General features: G+C 44.7%; 1 protein-coding gene across 1 annotated transcript in view; it reads left to right on the top strand.

Moving 5' to 3' along the window:
• Positions 1-21305, top strand: part of CPNE8 (copine 8) — a 684333-nt gene that overhangs the window by 503135 nt on the left and 159893 nt on the right. The window contains exon 13 of the mRNA XM_063927097.1: positions 6133-6194. Within this exon, the coding sequence (XP_063783167.1) occupies positions 6133-6194 (62 nt within the window). The remainder of the gene's footprint in view (positions 1-6132; positions 6195-21305) is intronic.

Below are 21305 nucleotides of genomic sequence, written 5' to 3' on the forward strand. Positions count from 1 at the left end.
GCAATTATTACTGTGGTTACTGTCCATTTGTTATCATCATCGTTATTATGTGTAAAAGTTAGTTTTGCTTTTAGCACTGTCACTTGTAAGAGAAAGTTTAAATTTTAGAGCTGATATCTCTGTTGGCATATGTATGTATGTATGTATAGGTCGCCTCCACTTCAGGCTTTTATATAGGTTTTTTGTTTCTTCAACTTCTGGTTGCAGTCCCACTTTAAATAAATTCTTGGCTGCTCCATTTAAGTTAATATATAGAGAAAGGACTAAAACAGATTGTTACCCTTGTATTGTGGCAGACTTCCCTGTTGTTAATAATTATGTTGAATTATATACAGTGGGGATTGAAAGTTTGGGCACCCCAGGCAAAAATTCATTTTAATGTGCAAAAAGAAGCCAAGGAAAGATGGAAAAATCTCCAAAAGGCATCATATTACAGATTAGACATTCTTATAACATGTCAAAAAAAGTTTGATTTTATTTCCATCATTTACACTTTCAAAAGAACAGAAAACAAAAAATGGCGTCTGCAAAAGTTTGGTCACCCTGCAGAGTTAATACCTTGTACTGCCCCCTTTGGCAAGTATCACAGCTTGTAAACGCTTTTTGTAGCCAGCCAAGAGTCTTTCAATTCTTGTTTGAGGTATCTTCGCCCATTCTTCCTTACAAAAGTCTTCCAGTTCTTTGAGATTCCTGGGCTGTATGTGACGCACTGCTCTTTTAAGGTCTATCCATAGATTTTCAATTATGTTGAGGTCAGGAGATTGTGAAGGCCATGGCAAAACCTTCAGTTTATGCCTCTTGATGTAATCCACCGTGGATTTTGAGGTGTGTTTAGGTTCATTATCCATTTGTAGAAGCCACCCTCTCTTTACCTTCTGCTTTTTCACAGATGGCATCAAGTTAGCGTCCAAAATTTGCTGGAATCTTATTGAATCAATTTTTCCTTCTACTCGTGAATTGTTCCCTGTGCCACTGGCTGCGATACAACCCCAAAGCATGATTGATCCACCCCCATGCTTAACAGTTGGACAGAGGTTATTTTCATTAAATTCTGTGCCCTTCCTTCTCCAAACGTACCTTTGCTCATTCCGGCCAAAAAGTTCTATTTTAACCTCATCGGTCCACAGAACTTTATTCCAAAATGCATCAGGCTTGTCTATATGTTCATTTGCAAACTTCAAACGCTGATTTTTGTGGTGAGGACGTAGAAGGGGTTTTCTTCTGATGACTCTTCCATGAAAACCATATTTGTACAAGTATCTCTTTATAGTGGAATAGTGTACCACAACTCCAGTGTCTGTCAGATCTTCCTGGAGGGATCGTGCAGTCAAACGTGGATTTTGACTTGCTTTTCTCACAATCCTGCGAGCTGTTCTGTCTGATATTTTTCTTGGTCTTCCAGATCTTGCTTTAACTTCCACTGTTCCTGATGACTGCCATTTCTTAATTACATTCCGAACAGATGCTATGGGCATCTGATAATGCTTTGCTATCTTCTTATAGCCTTCTCCTGCTTTGTGAGCGTCAACTATTCTCAGTTTCAGTGTTCTACACAACTGCTTAGAGGAACCCATGGTGCTGATTGTTGGAGCAAGGTCAGATGAGTCTGGGCTTTTAAAACCTTTGAGATTGACATCACCTGGTCTTTCCAGACGATGATTGAGAACAATCCATGACACTGCCAGGTCTCAGCTGTCCAAAGCGGGCAGTACAAGGTATTAACTCTGCAGGGTGCCCAAACTTTTGCAGACGCCATTTTTTGTTTTCTGTTATTTTGATAGTGTAAATGATGGAAATAAAATACATTTTTTTTATATGTTATAAGAATGTCTAATCTGTAATTTGATGCCTTTTGGAGATTTTTCCATCTTTCCTTGGCTTCTTTTTGCCTGGGGTGCCCAAACTTTCAATCCCCACTGTATAGCTTTGCATTAACATGTTCTAATTAAGGGGAGCATCTCTGGAAACTAGGGCACAGGAGATTCAGGTCCAATGTTTGTGGTGAGAGATCTGCCCATGCACAGGGTCAGCAGGATCAGTACTGCACATGTGCATGTCTCCTTTCGCAAGATCACTCACAGTGCCTCCATGACTGACATGCTGTGACCATTTGGGGGGGGGGGGGGGCAGCAGTGACTGACATACAACACAGGGGCATGTCTGCACCGCTTTGTAGTTGTACTGAGGCCAGAGACTGCATCTTCTGACAGAGTTTTTGGCGACATGAAAACACAGGCCATCCTGCATAACCTAAGGGTTGCTCAGATGGTCAAAGATTCCATGAATGATCCGATGCTGCATCCATGACACAGCAGCAATTACAGAAGCCAGCAGGAGGCATCTGTTTGCAAAAGAAGCCTTCTAAGGCATTAGCATACATTCTCAGTAGCGGATGCAACAACCATCAATGCTGCTACTGCATTGTGTACAACTCTGAATTTCCCCAATTGTCATTAATCTTGGTAAATTAAAACTACATTTAATCCAGAGGTTCCCAAACTGTGTGCCGTGGCTCCCTGGGGTGCCTCGAGACACTTGCAGGGGTGCCCTGGGTTTGTGGTCCAGGATCAATTCAAATTATTCATGGTCAATATAATAGGCAAAACCAGTGCTGGTGGCTGTCAATCATAAAATATGTGGCCAAACAGAAGCAAATCTTGTCCCTCACCACACAACTGACCCTAAGGATGACATATAAACGCGATCTACTTAATGTAATATTTCTTTCTACATTTCTCAATAAGAAATTTTTGGCCTAGGGGTGCCGTGAAAAAAATTCTGATATTCTAGGGCGCCGTGATTCAAAAAAGTTTGGAAACCACTGATTTAATCAAATAATGAGACCTCTATATGTAATAACAAATCAGCAGGCATTTTATTGTAACATAAATATTACAGGCTGGGAGATGAGATTTTCACCAGCTTCCCAGTGTAAGACTGGAACAGGCACAATACAATACTGCATGTTTCCATCTCTGAGCCTGTTGTTATTTTCAATGTGTCCCATTATAAAGAATGTCTGCTCTCATGCAAGTGAGAAAAGCCCTTACTATAAGTGTTCCACTGCTTCACACAATGCAGACAGGCACCTCCACAACATGCGGCACAGAATTTGTCATGTTCTTGGGAAAAACTGTCCATTAGGGTGGCATGGCCGTGTCTACTGCAGGTGTGGCCTCATCATAGTGAGCTGCAGCCTTTTTCACACATTAGAGATCTCTGATGATCCAGACCCACCTTGTCTTTCTTTACTCTCACACCCTCCTGACACTTGGCCAACATTGCTGGTTGATCATATCATACAACCCATAAAGAACCTAGCAATCTTGTGGATCATTATGCAATAGGTTGCATCTATCCTTGTGTATCAATGCCTATTTCCCTATAGATTGTAAGCTTGCGAGCAGGGCCTTCCTACCTCTAAGTCTGTCTGGTTTTGCCCAGTTTTGTTCTATTACTGTTGTTCTAATTGTAAAGCGCAACGGCATATGCTGCGCTATATAAGAAACTGTTAATAAATAATAAATAAAAATGAGGTACAGTATGCAATGCAGGGAGGTGACACAGCCGTGTCTGCATCGTGTAATTATAGCCTATTTCATTAAAATAAGCCTACTTCATTAAAAATAAGATCAAGCTTAGTCCTCTTCTGTGCTTTATAACTTGATGAAGCTTAATGCAAATAATAAGAGCTGGGCCCAACAGGTCATATAGCAGGTGGCCATAATGATGCCTGTTGCTTATCACTGATCTGTGCTGTACTAAACATCAATTATAGACCTTCAACTCCTCAAACTACTACTACTAGTAGTCCCTAGGGAAGTGAGCAATGTGGCAGGTTTGAAGAGCATGACCATATAATTTAGAGATCAAAAATGTTAGCACACCCAAAATTCACCCAAATTGATACTGTGCCCATGTTTTGGTGCTTGCTACAGCTTGGGACGTTGAGCTGAATTTTGATGCAGTTTCTTGGGCCTTTTTAAACTGTTTCATGCAACCCATTTGAAACATGGCTTATGTGCCTTTGTTGTAGCTACACACGTAATAGCAGGGTAATCATTGCATTAATGAGTCGCTCAGCTTATGGGTTTCTAAGAATTCTTCATGGATATTATCTACATAAAAAGAATGTACAGTACAGCAAAGTTACAAGTGAAACTAATTTGCATTAATCAGAAGAACAAAGAAATACAAGATGTTCAGAACGCAAAGTGAACAAGTTGAATAGAGCCATGCAATTAATTTTAGATCCTAACTCACAGGCAAGACTTTAATAGAATTAGACATTAAGTTTAAAAATGACGTCTGATTTTACCAGTGCATCATTTACATACTAGTATAGCATACAATGAGTGCAGATTTGTAATACCAATAATATAGGCAGTGCATCAGTGTGAGTCACAGCAGGTAATGTCTATGGATAATGTGACGGAAAAGGTGAGGAGATTTAGGGGTATATGCAATTGAGGCTGGAATTCGACCACTTTTAAATTCGACAGTCACATACCCTCCCGCCGGTACCCGAATTCGACATATTCAATACAAAACTAATTCGACAGTGAGCCGCTGACCGCGAGTAACCTCACCGCTGACCGCAAAGTTCCCACCATTGAAGATAATGGAGCGGCTGTGCGATGTGCCGTCTAACAGCTCAGACGCGCACAGCCAATCAGGAGAGTGCCACGACATTGCGCTCCCTGATTGGCTGAAGGGACCCTCTGTGACAGGAGTCACGGGGGGTCCCGGCATACGGGGAAAGGGGTCCCATGTGTAAACATGGGACCCCTTTCAGTGCGTGGTCTGGGTAATGCGGTTTGTTTTTTTGCCAAGTACGTGGATTATAAAGAGAAGAGGACAGATGCTACACAGGATTTTTGTGAGTATAATTTTATTTTCAGGTACCCTATGGATTCTACTCGGAGAAGTGGACCGAGCCTCATGTCAACATAGGTAAGTATGTGTGTGTCGGTATGCATGTATGTAATAAAGTTTTACTTTCACGGTGTCTGTGTACTGTTTTTATTTGGGTATTTTTTTTGCAGTAGAACTACAGGTACCAGTGGGCCCGTTTCCCCCCCGCATGCTGGTACTTGTGGTTCTCCAAGTACCAGCTTGCGGGGGAGGCTTGCTGGGACTTGTAGTTCTGCTACAAAAAAACAATATTCTTTTATTTGACAAGGCTAACAGCCCCCCATCCGCAACCCTTGGATGGGGGGGACAGCCTCGGGCTTCATCCCTGGCCCTTGGGTGGCTGGAGGGGGGGACCCCGGCCAGGGGTGACTAGTTGGGGATTTAATGCCACGGCCGCAGGGACCAGTATAAAAGTGTCCCCCCGGCTGTGGCATTATCTCTCCAGCTAGTGGAGCCCGGTGCTGGTGTGAAAAATACGGGGGACCCCTACGCTTTTTGTCACCCGTATTTTTTGCACCAGGACCAGACGCAGAGCCCGGTGCTGGTTGTAAAACTACGGGGGATCCCCTGTCAATTTTTCCCCCATAATTTTACAACCAGGACCGGCTCAAAGAGCCCGAGGCTGGTTATGCTTAGGAGGGGGGACCCCACGCATTTTTTTTCAAGATTTTTAACCTATTCCCACCGAAAAACATGCTCTGATCTCTTCATATTATTTTAGTCAGTAAAAAAAATAAAAATATTTAAAAAAATATATAAATAATACTTGTGGCTCCTAATAGACAAACCAAGTAGATAATCCCTTCTAATATAAATAGATATGCTATTAGCAACAAAAAAAAAACACAAAAAAACATGTTTTTTAAAAATTTTATTAGATTCCGCCACCAAAATGAGGCGGACTGAAATTGACAAAATGACTGTCGAAAAGCACTGTTGTCGAATCGACATTCTTCAATTGAATATACTTTTGTCGAAAAGCCGCATTTTTACCATTGCAGACATGTTGAATTTGACAACTGTCGAATTTCAAAAAGTCGAATCTGAAACGGGCGTTTTTTTTCTCGAAAAGTACTGTATTGCATTGTCGATTTTTTTTTTTGTGTCGAAAATGCCCCGTTTTTCGACATTTGCGGCAATTCGACCGCAATTACATATACCCCTTAGTGTTAGTATAATATATTGTTGATCTCTAACTATTTTTTACTTTGCTTGTAGGTTACTTTGCTTTCTTTTCTAGTGGAAACAGAGGTTTCATTTCTTGATTATATCAAAGGAGGGTAAGTAGTGTTATCTTATGTTTCTATATACGTTTTAATTACAATTTAAAGTTACTCTGATTCATAGGTAATTGTATTTGTTTTATGTTTTCACTGTAAATTATTATTTTTTAACCGCTCTAGTGGTAAGATAAAATAACAGTAAAATAATATAGTGAATATAGCTACAGGTGGTCTCCTTTACAAAAGTGGTGTTATGTACTTTAAATGGAAAAAAAAATGATCTTGCATTTGCAAATGAGAACACTATTTTATTTTTGTATTATTTATTTATATAGCACAAACCTACTCTGTAGCGCTTTATAGAGAATTTTTAATAATTCACATTAATACCTGTTCATACTTACCTACTATGGCTAGTGGTGAAGCTTAAGGCCTGCCACCAACTCAGGAAAACGCCAATGATTTGCTTGTCCACAGTTAGGGGCAAAGCTGAATGGCTTATTCCAACCATTTAGCCCTGTCCCCTTCCCACGGGTACTGGTAATTTTTAGACCATTCTGTCCGCTTCACAGGGGAGTGGAGATGCGGGAGAGTTGCCTACTCTTCCGGGGCTACAGGATGACTACCCCAAAAATTGGGAGCCTCCCACAGCTTCGGGAGGGTAGGCAAGTATGACCTGCTCCAGTGGATCTTATAGTCTATATTCTCTAACACACACACACACTATGGTTCATTGTTTTTGGTCCGCATCCACCTAACATGAAAATTTTCTTTTCTATTGTGTTTGATAGTTTTATGTTATAAAAATAGGTTATATCAATTACGACCACTGGCTAGTGGTCGTTATCAACATCATTTTTAGAAGTTTTGACCACCAAAAGAAAAACTAAAGAGGTTTTTACTGTAGGACTGTTGTTGGGATCGAAGCCAGAAAATATCCAGTGTTGTGATTCATGGGAATGCCGATTTCTCTTTTCTCTACGTATCTTTACCAGCAGGATGGAATTAATTTATGTAGATTGGCTGTTGGAGATAAAAGAAAAGCATTGAACATTTAAGAGCAGTATTGTGCTGGTTGGCAATGATGGATGCTGGAGCAGCAGCAAGATAAATATTAAAGCCAAATGGGTTTTCTTTTAATGATCAAATAGAATCTGGGTGCTGTTTAAAGGATTCTAGTTAATGTTGCCAGGGATGCGGTAAAGGATACTTGTTTAAATGCAAAATGTTCGTATAGCAGCTGTTATTAAATGGGACATAATACAATAAAAGGAGCATTTTGATAAAAGAAAACACTTTAATGCACACCACTAGATTTGAAAGATACAATGTATCAGTTTGTTACGTGTGTGTGTGTGTGTGTGTGTGTGTGTGTGTGTGTGTGTGTGTGTGTGTGTGTATATATATATATATATATATAGTCTAATCCTAATTTAACCATCTTGTTGTTGTTGTTGTTGTTGTTGTTAAGTAAAAGACTGAATTGAAGTCAGACTTAGAAAAGCAATTGATTACTTAATAAAAAGACCACGCCCGTATACAGGTTGAGAGACCACATCCTCTCAGCCCGGGTCAAATACTTCAACAACGAAAACCTGGCGATACACTGGTTTTTATAATATTCGGTTACACCCAATTCTTATCATACTCCTAGATGATTTCATGCATCTGGAGTACAATGTTATGCTCATATTAGGACAAGGTACCAGCTAGAGGCTAGTTAGCCTTATTTGGTGTTAATTCCAATTCTATTACACACGATGAGTCTGCTGATTTCCAAACTATGTTTAAAGGTACATGTATCTGATAGGTGACCTTTATACAGACATTAGTTCACTTATCTAGCAAAATGGATTAAGAGTTAAGGTATGTTATATGATAAGGTATGTTACAGTATATGACAGGAATGGCTGCATGCTGTACCTATGAAATATGTGACTATCTCCTATATAATAGCCCAGACTCTGTGCCTGGGCCTCTAACGCTGGGCGGAGTCACAGCACTGGCCAATTATATAGGAGGATGGTGTGACGTCCCAGCAGTGCTGTACAGGGGAAGGGCTGACGTGACACACACCACATCTGCCATCACCCCGCCTCCAATTACCCCCCAACAAACAATTCCGACCCGAACCCCCTGCACAGACCCGTCCGCCTCACCCGTCTGTTTCACACCACTCCACCACATGAGCGGGTGATCAGCGACGTGTGGTGCCGGGAGCCGGCAACAGCCGCCTGCCTCCTTCCCTCTCCCGGCCTGCCTGCTGCTGCTGTGTGTCCGATGGCCGCCGGCCGCTCCTACGGGTTAGACTCCAAAGTCGCCCTCCCTGCTCTGGACACACACTGAGCACAGCACAGCTGTGCGTCCTCCTGCCTCCCAGCCCTCCCGCGACGCCAGGTAATGGGGAGGCTGGAGACAGACCGTGTAGGATGTGCTGACGAGGGGGGAGCTGGAGCAGCACTATAACAGAAGGTATGTGCCTCTTCATGGCTGCCAGCTCCCCCTGTATAGTGTGTGTGCATATGTCAGTGTGCCCCTGTACAATGTGTGTGTGTGGATGGGGGAGGGCACGCAGGCCAACGTTCCCCCAGTTTCCCCCTTTTATAGCAAAAATGTACACACAGAGCAGCAGCAATGGAGGTACCGATACACGGCAGCTGTCCTTAGCACCCCCACACCCGCTTTCCCCCAAGCGCAGCACCCCCGCACCCACCCATTTCCTATCCGCACCACCCCCATACCCCCATCCGCACCACCCCCGCTACCGGCCCTCCCCCACTCGCAGCCCCCCCCTTACCCACCCCTCCCCCATCCTCTGCACCCCTGCATCCGGCCCACCCACGCCACTCGCCCCTCCCACACCCGTGGCACCCCCGCCACTACGCGCCCCCAACCGCTAACCCGCATCCACCACCTGCTACACCTCCGCAACCCCACCTCCCTCCGTGTCATCCCCGCACCCACCTCTCCCCCACCCGCACCAGCTCCGGACCCCCTACCCCACTGGCGGCACCCCCGCACCCGCCCCTCCACCAACCGCCTGTCACCTATACTGTGCCTATGTCCCTTATACTGTTATCTCTGCGGAGCCCCAGCTGGATGCACCTCACGCAATCCCACACCTCCACCAACCACAGCACCACCGCACCCTACCCCACCGCCGCATCCGCCCTTCCCCCAACCACGCAACTCCCGCACCCGGCCCTCACCCACCCGCCACACCCGGCCCTCACCCACCCGCCGCACCCCCTCAACCAACCCTACACCACCCGCGGCACCACCCCTACCCCCTTCCCCCCCCCCCAACAATTTTGCTCAGGACTCTTTTCCCCACTCGACGCACCCCAGGACACCCTCCCCCATCTGGCTCGGTCCCTCACCCCACACTCTCCCATCCACAACATCTCCGGCCCCATCCGCCCCCCCTTCACCTGCAGCATCTACAGACACCCTCCTCCATCTCCAGTCCCCTGCCCCCCCCACCTGCCCCTCTACCACCCGAAGCTCCTTTGCAACCGCCCCTCCCCCACCCGCAACACGCCTGGCCCCCCTCCACCATCCGTGTCTCCCCTGCACCCACCACTCCCCCAACCACAGAACCTACTAAGTGATTCATCGTACCCTGCGTACGCTGTTCACACAGTCGCAAGCCCTTTGTCTCCACAATATGTAACCAATGACAAAATAATTAGGTTTGGAGGTAATACTCCATATATTCAACATATTGCACGCCAAAAGCCCGTGCTATGCTTAAGGCGGCGTAGCCCCTTGCGACGGTGTGAAGAGCGCCCTTAGGGCGCGATGAGCCACCTAGTATTGTATTAAGTGAAATAAATTATATTCCTTATGCATTCAGATATTTAACAATTTATATATTGTGACAAGAACACTGGGATAGTGTTTGAGGGCAGGTATATTTGTCCCAGGTTCTTGTCTTACATGTTTTAGAAAATGTTAACTTCTAGGAAAAATGCTTTTTGTTTTGTCTGAACCTTTTCAGTTTGCTGTAAAAGCTGGGTAAAGGCTCTGAGAGAGAGATAAGGCGAGTTCTAGACATTGGGCCCAGTTCGGGTCTTTGGCCTCACAGAGGGCTAATCAGGGTTTCAGCTGTGTAAGAGTGTTATAGTGCTTCTAACCTGATTAGTATGGGCAGACTGCCTGGGAAGGCTGCAGGATCTGTGTGTGAGAGACACGCTTTCTGATGCAAGTAAGCTATACAGTATGTACTGAAGAACTCTGTGTTTTGTTTAGTGACAGTTAGGAATAACTTATGTTTAGTTAGTGCCGGACAGGCAAGGTATTTTTATTTTGGGGTTTGTTTTATTTTCTGTTTCAATAAAACTGGCCGGGGTCAGTTGTACCAGAAACTGGACTTGTGTTGTTCCTCAGCTGCTGCGTGCGGCCATATTCCCCAGGAAAAGGCGCCTTGCACCCCTACAGTGTTACAACTTGGTGGAGAATGCGAGCAACCCCGTTCTGCGCATAAGTGAAAGCAGCAGCTTTGTGAGGCCTGCAGAAAACGGTGGTTTATGCAGATACAGCCCAGTGTGAAGTTACTGAGACTCACCCCTGAGGGTTTGATATATGTCCTGGGTGAAAGCAGCTACAAAGCCGCCTGAAAAATCTGTCGACATGGAGGATCTGCTTAAAGCCTTGCTGCAAGCTACAGCGGCTCAGCAGGAGGCCAACCGACAGCAGCAGGTGGCAATGGAAGAAAATAGGAGACAACAGCAGGTGGCAATGGAGGAAAATTGGAGACTACAGCAGGAGGCCAACAGACAGCAGCAGGTGGCAATGGAGGAAAATAAGAGACAACAGCAGGCAGTTGTTGATGAACTTTACAGGCAACAGCGTCAGGATAGAGAGGCCTTAGCAGAAGTGGTGCAGAGACTTGCAGCTCGGGTTGGAGATGTGGCCGTCAGTGCTCCAACCAGCTCTAGTTCTATACGGGCCAGTCACTTCCTGCAGAAAATGACAGAGGCTGATGATGTGGAGGCCTATCTGACCACGTTTGAAAGGACTGCCGAGCGTGAGAACTGGCCGAAAGCACAGTGGGCCAGTCTGCTGGCACCTTTCCTGTCAGGTGAGCCCCAAAAAGCTTACTTTGATTTAAGCCCTGCTGAGGCTCGGGACTATGATAAACTAAAGACTGAGATCCTGACCCGCCTGGGAGTCACGCTGTCAGTACGAGCACAACGGGTGCACCGTTGGCTGTACGCCATGGAGAAGCCTCCGCGCTCCCAGATGCACGACCTTATTCAGCTAACAAAAAAATGGCTACAGCCAGAGACATTAACTGGTCCCCAGATGGTGGAAAGAATCGTCATGGACCGCTACTTGAGATCTTTGCCCATGGTCCTGCGCAAGTGGGTGAGCCATGGAAACCCGGGTACTGCTGACCAATTAGTGGACATGGTAGAGAGGTATTTGGTAGCAGAGGAACTACTGATGACCACCCAGCAACCCATAGATCCTCGACAGCGCCCTTCAGTAAAGACTGGTAAGACTGTTCCGTGGGAAAACGTTGCTGGGCGGTTAAGAGAACGCAAGGCTGGAGAGACTGTAAACACTGGCCCTGGAGACAGGCCAATGGGGCTAGAACGGTCTATGCTGCCCAAACGGGTTGATAATCGTGTGGTTAAATGTTTTAGGTGTGGTATGCCAGGTCATGTTATTGCCAATTGCCCAGTCACGCAAGAACCCATGCATTGTGATGCTGCCTTTGAATGTCGCAGAATGTCTTTCTTTGCTAGGTTAGCCTGTACTGTGGTACCTTCACCTGAGCTGGAAAAACAAATGTGTGATGTGTTCTTAGAGGGTAACCGGGTAGAGGCCTTGCTAGATTCAGGAAGTTTAGTTACCCTCGTGAAAGCTGGGTTAGTGAACCCCTTAAAGGTCCAGCAAATACCTATTGGGGTAACTTGCATACATGGGGATACCCAACATTATGCCACTGCTGAGGTGAATATAGAAACTTGTTGTGGGTCAGCAATGGTTAAAGTGGGACTGGTCCCTACCTTGGTGCATGAGGCCATAATAGGGAGGGATTTTCCTCATTTTTGGAAACTGTGGGAATCACGGTTATCAACAGATGTGTGAAGTAAAAAGCCAGTTGATAATACCGGTGATTTTATGGATGTACGTGGGTCTTCGGAACTTTCTGGCCCTTTGCCTTTTGCTAGTTTGGCTGGGGAAGTGACAGATGGGGAGTCCAGTGAGGACCCTCTTGCCGGGAACAGAGACATAGTAGTTAGAACTGAAAGCGTGCCTGACCTGGAGGTAAAGAAGGATCTGTTTGCGTCTGAACAGTTAAAGGATCCTACCTTAATAAAGGCTAGAGAGAATGTTAAGATTGTTAATGGGGAACCTGTGGTACCAGGTGACAGGGTTACGTATCCCCACATGGCCATCTGTAATGAGCTCTTGTACCACATTGTCAAAAGGGGTGAGGATGTGGTGGAACAGCTGGTAGTTCCCCAGCCTTATCGGAGAACGGTACTAGATTTAGCTCATAGTCACGTTACCGCAGGACATTTAGGGGCAGAAAAAAACACTGAAAGAGTTTTACAAAGGTTCTTTTGGCCAGGGGTTTATAAAGAAGTGTCTGAATATTGTTCTTCCTGTCCTGAATGCCAGTATCATGCCCCTAGACCCCATTTCAGGAGCCCACTAGTTCCCATGCCTATTATAGAGGTCCCGTTTGACAGAATAGCCATGGATCTCGTGGGGCCCTTGTTAAAGTCTGCTCGGGGCCATCAGTATATCCTGGTAATTATGGACTATGCCACTCGATATCCTGAGGCTGTCCCTTTACGCACTATCACAACCAAGGCGATAGCTAGGGAGCTGGTGCAGGTATTTAGTAGAGTGGGAATACCAAAAGAAATTTTGACTGACCAAGGTACTCCATTTATGTCAAGGATCATGAAAGAGTTGTGCAAGTTATTTAAGGTCACTCACCTCAGGACGTCCATCTACCATCCCCAAACTGACGGGTTGGTGGAAAGGTTTAATAAAACATTAAAAAGTATGTTAAAAAAGGTTGTTGAGAGAGATGGGAAAAACTGGGATTGTTTGTTGCCCTACTTGTTAATGGCCATCAGAGAAGTTCCTCAGTCCTCTACGGGGTTTTCTCCATTTGATTTGTTGTATGGTAGACACCCCAGAGGGCTGTTGGATATTGCCAAAGAGACGTGGGAAGGACAGCCCACTCCTTATAGAAGCGTTATTGAGCATGTAACACAAATGCAGGATAGGATTGCAGCCGTGGTACCTGTTGTCAGAGAGCACATGGAACAGGCCCAAAGTGCTCAACAGAGGGTCTATAACCGGAGTGCCAAGATACGGGAATTTGCTCCTGGCGATAGAGTTCTTGTTTTGGTACCCACTGTGGAAAGCAAATTCCTAGCTAAATGGCAGGGTCCATTTGAGATTAGGGAAAAAGTGAATGAGGTTAATTACAAAGTATACCAGCCGGGAAAGAGAAAACCCGAACAGATCTACCATGTTAACTTAATCAAACCCTGGAAAGATAGGTTGTCTCTGTCAGCGGAGCCTTGCCCTTCGGTGTCTTCACCCCGGTTGCTTCCCGCAGTGAAGGTGTCAGAGACATTATCAGCTGATCAGAACAATCAGGTTAAAGAATTTCTCATCCAAAATAGGGAGGTATTTTCAGAGCTGCCTGGCCGAACGACCATAATAAAACATGACATTGTCACAGAACCAGGGGTCAGGGTTCATTTAAAGCCATATAGGATTCCTGAAGCTCAGCGAGAAGCTATTTCTAAGGAAGTTAAAACCATGTTAGAACTGGGAGTCATAGAGGAGTCTAACAGTGAGTGGTCCAGTCCCATAGTGCTCATCCCGAAGCCCGACGGTAGCATACGCTTCTGTAATGACTTTCGTAAGTTAAATGAGGTGTCCAAGTTTGACGCATACCCCATGCCCCGTGTGGATGAGCTTGTAGAAAGGCTGGGAACAGCCAGGTTTCTCACCACATTGGACCTGACCAAAGGTTACTGGCAAATACCTTTATGTGATAGCGCCAAAGAAAAAACAGCCTTTTCGGTTCCGGAGGGGCTGTACCAGTATAAGATGTTACCCTTTGGGTTGCATGGGGCTCCAGCAACCTTTCAACGGGCGATGGATAAAATTTTGAGGCCCCATAGAAAATATGCAGCTGCCTATTTGGATGATGTGGTAATTCACAGTACAGACTGGGGGTCCCATTTGGTTAAAGTACAAGCAGTACTGGACTCAATCAGAGAGGCAGGGTTAACTGCTAACCCAAAGAAGTGCTGCCTCGCAATGGAGGAGGTCAAATACTTGGGCTTCACCATAGGCAGAGGTCTGATTAGGCCCCAATTGAATAAAGTTGATGCTATTCAAAACTGGCCTCGTCCAGTGAATAAAAAACAGGTAAGGGCTTTTTTGGGAATTACTGGGTACTATAGACGGTTTATTCCTAATTTTGCGACCACAGCGGTGCCGTTGTCAGACCTTACCAAAGGGAAGCAGTCAAATGTGGTGAAATGGAACCCTGATGCAGAAAAGGCGTTCCAAGCGTTAAAAGTGGCTTTGTGTTCACAACCGGTGTTGATAACACCAGATTTTTCAAAAGAATTTGTGGTACAGACAGATGCCTCAGAGGTAGGGATAGGTGCTGTGCTGTCCCAAACCAGAGATGGGGACGAACACCCTATCATTTATTTGAGTAGGAAACTCAATGAGCATGAAAAAAGGTATGCCATTGTGGAAAAGGAGGCTTTGGCCATTAAGTGGGCACTAGATACCTTGAGATATTACCTCTTGGGTAGACAATTCAGACTAGTGACAGACCATGCCCCTTTAAAATGGATGTATGTAAATAGAGGCAAGAATGCTCGTGTAACTAGATGGTTTCTAGCGTTGCAGGACTTTAAGTTTACTGTCGAACATAGACCGGGAACACAATTGGCCAACGCAGATGCATTGTCTCGCATCTTCTGTTTGGGGGCTACAAGTGTTCCGGCCCCTAGGTCGAAACAGGGGAGGGGGATATGTGACAAGAACACTGGGATAGTGTTTGAGGGCAGGTATATTTGTCCCAGGTTCTTGTCTTACATGTTTTAGAAAATGTTAACTTCTAGGAAAAATGCTTTTTGTTTTGTCTGAACCTTTTCAGTTTGCTGTAAAAGCTGGGTAAAGGCTCTGAGAGAGAGATAAGGCGAGTTCTAGACATTGGGCCCAGTTCGGGTCTTTGGCCTCACAGAGGGCTAATCAGGGTTTCAGCTGTGTAAGAGTGTTATAGTGCTTCTAACCTGATTAGTATGGGCAGACTGCCTGGGAAGGCTGCAGGATCTGTGTGTGAGAGACACGCTTTCTGATGCAAGTAAGCTATACAGTATGTACTGAAGAACTCTGTGTTTTGTTTAGCGACAGTTAGGAATAACTTATGTTTAGTTAGTGCCGGACAGGCAAGGTATTTTTATTTTGGGGTTTGTTTTATTTTCTGTTTCAATAAAACTGGCCGGGGTCAGTTGTACCAGAAACTGGACTTGTGTTGTTCCTCAGCTGCTGCGTGCGGCCATATTCCCCAGGAAAAGGCGCCTTGCACCCCTACAGTGTTACAATATATATATATATATATATATACACACACACATATATATATATATATATATATATATATACACACACACATATATATATATATATATATATATATATATACACACACACACACGGCATAGATTAAACCAACTGGCTACCTGACATTTTGTATAATTAATTATTTTGAATATACATGGTTCCCATGAAGAAACCTTCTGCACTTATCTTGTAGAGAATGAAAATAAGCACATTAAGCCTAGGCGAGAGATAAAAATAACTTATAAAAAGAATAACTTTCACCGTGCAGACATACGGTAGGCAGCTATTTGAAGTCTTCAATAGAATCTTGATAATCCAGGATTAATCCCCACACAGAAAAATCACTGTAATAGTTCCTAAAATCAATCTATAAATCACCGAGTGCTAGTAGCACAATGCTTTATAAACCATATGTGGTACAGTATTTACAGTATAAAGGAAAATGTAATGCTGCTGTTCTAACTGCAACAATTTGATCTAGATGTCTGTGAGACACATGTACTCGCTGAGCCAAAGGGGCTGCATGATTGTGGTACACGTGCATAGAATACAACTGTATATGTTTTTTGTATGTGCGTGTGTGTGTCTATCAGTGGTGTGGGGGGCATAGTGCCATGTTCCCATCATCTGCTGTACAAAGCCGTGATTCTAGGCATTGTGCAGTGACGTTCAGGGGCTATTATGACATGATTCAGAGTGAATCACATCACCAAGCCGTCCAAGACTGCCACCTAACTTGTGGGTGGGCAGCGGAGGAGGCCTCCATGAGTCTTGCCTACTTTCCGGGTGTCTGCAATATGATTAAGTTTTTCATGTATTTGCATGTTTAATATCAGACTGTGAAAACAGCACTGTCATTTATAGATCATGTAACTGGAGATAGTAGTAATACTTATACATAGCGTACCAAGATCAACAGAGCTCAAAATTGTTAAAGCATAGAGGCAGCTCTAGAACTCCTGATTTAGTCTTTCACAGGGCAGAGTAAGGTGGTTGAAAGGTGTCCAAAGTGGCACATGAGACTCCACTAAAAGCATAACAGGGTTAGTATCGAGATCCCAGCGATAGGGATGCTGGCGATCAGAATACAGAGAGCCTCATCCAGAAGCGCAGGAACTACACCTGATTGGTAAGTGGTCTAATCCTAACCACCTATCCACCTAATCCTAACCCTCCCTCCCGGCAGCCTGACCCTAACCTCCCTCCTCTCAGAAGCCTAAATCTAACCCTCTCCCCTTAGTGTCTACCCCTCACCCCCTCCCCACAGCCTATCCCTAACCTTGCTTCCCTTCCCCCGTAGCCTCATCCTAACCCTTCCACTGCAGCCTAAACCTACCCCCCCCCCCCCTCCCCTCGTCCTAACCCTTCCCAGCCCCTGAATACTTATAATTGGGACGCTGGCAATCGGGATTCTGGCGCTGGCATTGTGATCTATGTCGGTATTCCGCCATCAGTATTCTGGACTGCCTGCATCCCGACTGGCAGTATGGTGATCGGATCCAGCATCACAAACAAGAACTTCAGTCCACTTGAAACATTCAGCTACCATAACGTCTCCCACCCTCTTCGCTCTGCTAATGATTATTGCCTCATCTCTTTCATAATCACCCCTTCCCACCCTCTCAGTGGCAAATTCTCCAGGGCTGCTCCTAACCTCTGGAATGCTTTTCCTCACTCCAGTAGACTTGCATCCTGCCTCCTAGACTTCAAGTTCTTAAAAGTATTTTTGTTAATTCTAGCTTACCATCCCTACACCTAACTTGGGAAAGCAGATTCTTACACCTCACATACTGTGCCTCCCCTACACCATAATTGTCAATGCCAGTTTCCGGATCAAGGTCCCGCTGATGCCTCTTCCTCTGCCAGTATCTCTGTTGACAGAAAATATCTCTGAATTTAACATATTCAGAGTACTATTCTTTGTTAAAAAAAAAAATTAAATAGACTTCAAAGTTTCACATTAGCAGTAAGTCCCAGATGATAATGTTTGGTTAGAAATACAAACTGTATATAAATGCAAGTTGTCTCTCTTGCTATTTACTACAGCTGCATATCAATATCTTTATTTTGTTCTAGTAGCAAATCAACTTAGAGCCCCAGGTAAGCTCACAGCAAGCTTGCAGTGTCTACACTAAAGCACATTGACATTTACTTTCTAATCTGAAAAAGCAGAATATGCAAAATATAGTCTTGCACTTTATTTTATATATATATATATATATATATATATATATATATATATATGGGCTGGGAGAGCCGGATATTAACAGGTCTGTGACATTTGTCTAGATTTGTTTTCCATTATTCAGTATGGGCTGGGAGAGAGGCAGCTTTATTATTCTGGGGAAGGGGTCATGAACCCCATAATGTAGACCTGTAATAAAGCACGTTTTGTTGGTTTTAAGCTTCTTCAAGTCTCCTGAGTGCCGCCTCTCCCAGCCCATGCATATTTAGAAGGGTCCAGATCTCAGTTACACCTGGATGGGTGACCAGAGTGCATTCAGATGTGTATATATACATATATATATATATATATGTGTATATATATATATATATATATATATATATATATACACCAACAAATATAAAACCACAGCACTCACCACCCCAGAAGCGGGGTGCAGTGTCTGCACTCACCACTCATAGGGTGGGGTGCATGCAGCCCATGGCCACCTACTTAAAAATATACAAACAGAAAGTTCAGCACTCACCAAAGCAAGCTCACTTATCTTCACAACATCAATAAATAAATGATCGGGGTTTAGTTAGTGAATTGGCCAATGCACGGAAGCCTGCAAACCGCTCGCAAAGGTACCCCATCTTCATGCAGGTCCTACACTATCACTATGTAACCCTACATAACTCATATCTGTGGCCACAAGCTTTGTTCATTCACCCCTACGCAAGCCCAATTATCTCAAACCTGAGTCAGCTGTTCTTTCTTTAGTAATTTATCTGGCAGTGTCAGGTGACTAGTGTACCTTTAAAAGCCATGGAGTATTTGGCAGATACACAGTAAACCAAGTGGGCATATTTGCAGTTATATTATGTGTGATACAGTTGCTAGGTTTTAATTTTTGAGACTCTGTGATAGTGTAGGACCTGCATGAAGATGGGGTACCTTGGCGAGCGGTTTGCAGGCTTCCGTGCATTGGCCAATTCACTAACTAAACCCCCATCATTAATTTATTGATGTTGTGAAAATAAGTGAGCTTGCTTTGGTGAGTGCTGAACTTTCTGTTTGTGTATATATATATATATATATATATATATATATATATATATATTTCTCTGGCTGGGTCCACAGGATTATCCACAGGATAACATTGGGATATTGTCGAGCGACAGCGAAAATGGCACCAACACGGTCACAAGCTTTCTGGCCTCCCAGGATGCATTGGGGCCTCCACTATATAGTCCCGCCCACTGACTCAGTCAGATCAGTTTTTTGCTTGGTGCGGCAGGAAGCCGCATGGTCACAGGGCTGCTGTGAAAGCAGCCTCAAGTTTTCATTACTTTATTTTTATAGACTTACTGTTTTTGTTTGAGCGACTTCTCTTAACAGTGTCTTAAACGTGTATTAGAAAGAGTCGCTCCAACAACTCCCCACCGGGTCGCAGCAACGCTTACCTTCACGGTACAGTGCTGTCTCGACGGGCGTCTGTGTCGGATGTTCTAGCAGGTCCAGCAGACGTTACCAGGCTGTGGCCGGAGCATGGGGAGACAGTGAGTATATGGACTTCCTCTTACTAGAGGGGTCAGGACACAGCTACGCTGATTTGGTGGAGACTACAAACAGCGTGTTGATGCGCCGAACATCTCGAGTGTGACAGCACTACGCTCCGGGGATCATAGGCGCCAGGACTAGGTGAGGCCGCGATCCTGGGAGTTTAAGTCAACAGGGGGTTTCAGACGCTCTCCTGGCCGTCCCTCCTCCGAGTTCATGGCCAGTTCCCGCGGGTCTCTCGTTTCATGAACTGAATAACCTCACTTCCGGCTCAGACGCTACCACGAGGGTACTCGGTCGCAGCTTAGACGCTGCGGTTGTGTACACTGGATATAAACCCGCCTAGACCGAGTCGCAGGCCTTTAGTGTCTGCATGCACGTGGAGTCGCTCAGCGTCCGTGTCCGTTATCAGTTACCAAGAGCGGCAGTGTACACCAGTAGCGTCTGAATCCACTCAGCGTCTTTCGAGCGTCTTTGCTTGGATATGGAAGTGTGGTGAGTCTCCCTGTATCCCGCTCCCTGGAGGCAGGGTATACAGTACTAAAAATTCCTTCTACTTCTTAGTGTGCACTGTTAATTTTTAGTACCTATTGCATATGAGACCTGTATATTACTGTGTTTTCTGCATGTTATGTTGAAAAAGAACCAGTTAAACAGAAGTACAATTTTCCTACTTATGTATAAGTTATTATGGAGGTTGTATTCTCATATGACAATGTCTAATGCTTTAACATGTGACTGACTGCTAGTATGTGTGCTGACTTTTCTGTGTAATGTCAGTCCTGTTCTGACCCTCAAATCAGGTGCACTGTGGTCAGATTGATTTCACCTCTATATACTGATTATAGGGTGTGGTTCAGTCACAAAATTGTGTAGTCAATATCAGAAAAAATGTCTGTGAGCGGCAAAAGTGATGAGGAGAATTTGTCAAGCACTCCTACAGCCCTAACATGCTTATCTTGTAAGTCAGGGGTAATTGATATGATTCAATTGGTCACTTATGAGGGTTTGTGTGCAAACTGTTTCGCTTTTCAGCGAAGTAAAAAACAGGAGTTAGTTCAACCTCCAGTAGAGCCACCATGGAATATGTTCGCAAAGACTCTGTCTTCAATAGCGGACAGGTTAGCTCCAGTAGCACCACCTCAGGGGTTAGGTTACACTATGAACCCATACATGCAGCTCCCTTCCTATGGTTTGGTTCCAGTAGCCTCTACAAGCAACCAAGGGGTAGGTAAGACTAAGACAGATACGTCTGTATGGCAGACTACACAAGAGGATGATGATGCGGAAACAATAGATTCAACTCCGTATGATGATCAGTCGCAGAGCTTTAGTTCAGATGATGTAGCTGAACTCATTAATGCAGTAAAGGCTGTGCTTTCTCTGGAAGAACCAGCCAAGACAGCGTTAAAAGCAAAAGCACCTGTATTCAAACGAACAAAGTCAGTGAAAGCTGAATTTCCAGCGTCAGAGGAGTTGACGGAAATGATGGATGAGTCTTGGGCAGCGCCCGGTAAAAAGTATAAGATTCCTAGGAGATGGGATTCTTATTATCCATTTCCTGCTGGAGATTGTTCGAAGAGAGAAGTTCCTCCAAAAGTAGATGCACATGTTCTGCGACTCGTGCACAAATCTGCTTTGCCACTGTCATCTACCTCTTTGAATGATGTCACAGACAGGAGGGTAGAGAGCCTATTGAAAAATATTTTTTCTCTTGTGGGTGCAGTGGTAAGACCTGCTATGGCTTCGGCCTGGGTAGCAAAGGCAATGGGCGAATGGATAGAGGAACTAGAGAATGACATCCCCTCTCC

Source organism: Pseudophryne corroboree, chromosome 6, assembly GCF_028390025.1.
Source record: "Pseudophryne corroboree isolate aPseCor3 chromosome 6, aPseCor3.hap2, whole genome shotgun sequence".
NCBI classification, from domain to species: Eukaryota; Metazoa; Chordata; class Amphibia; order Anura; family Myobatrachidae; genus Pseudophryne; species Pseudophryne corroboree.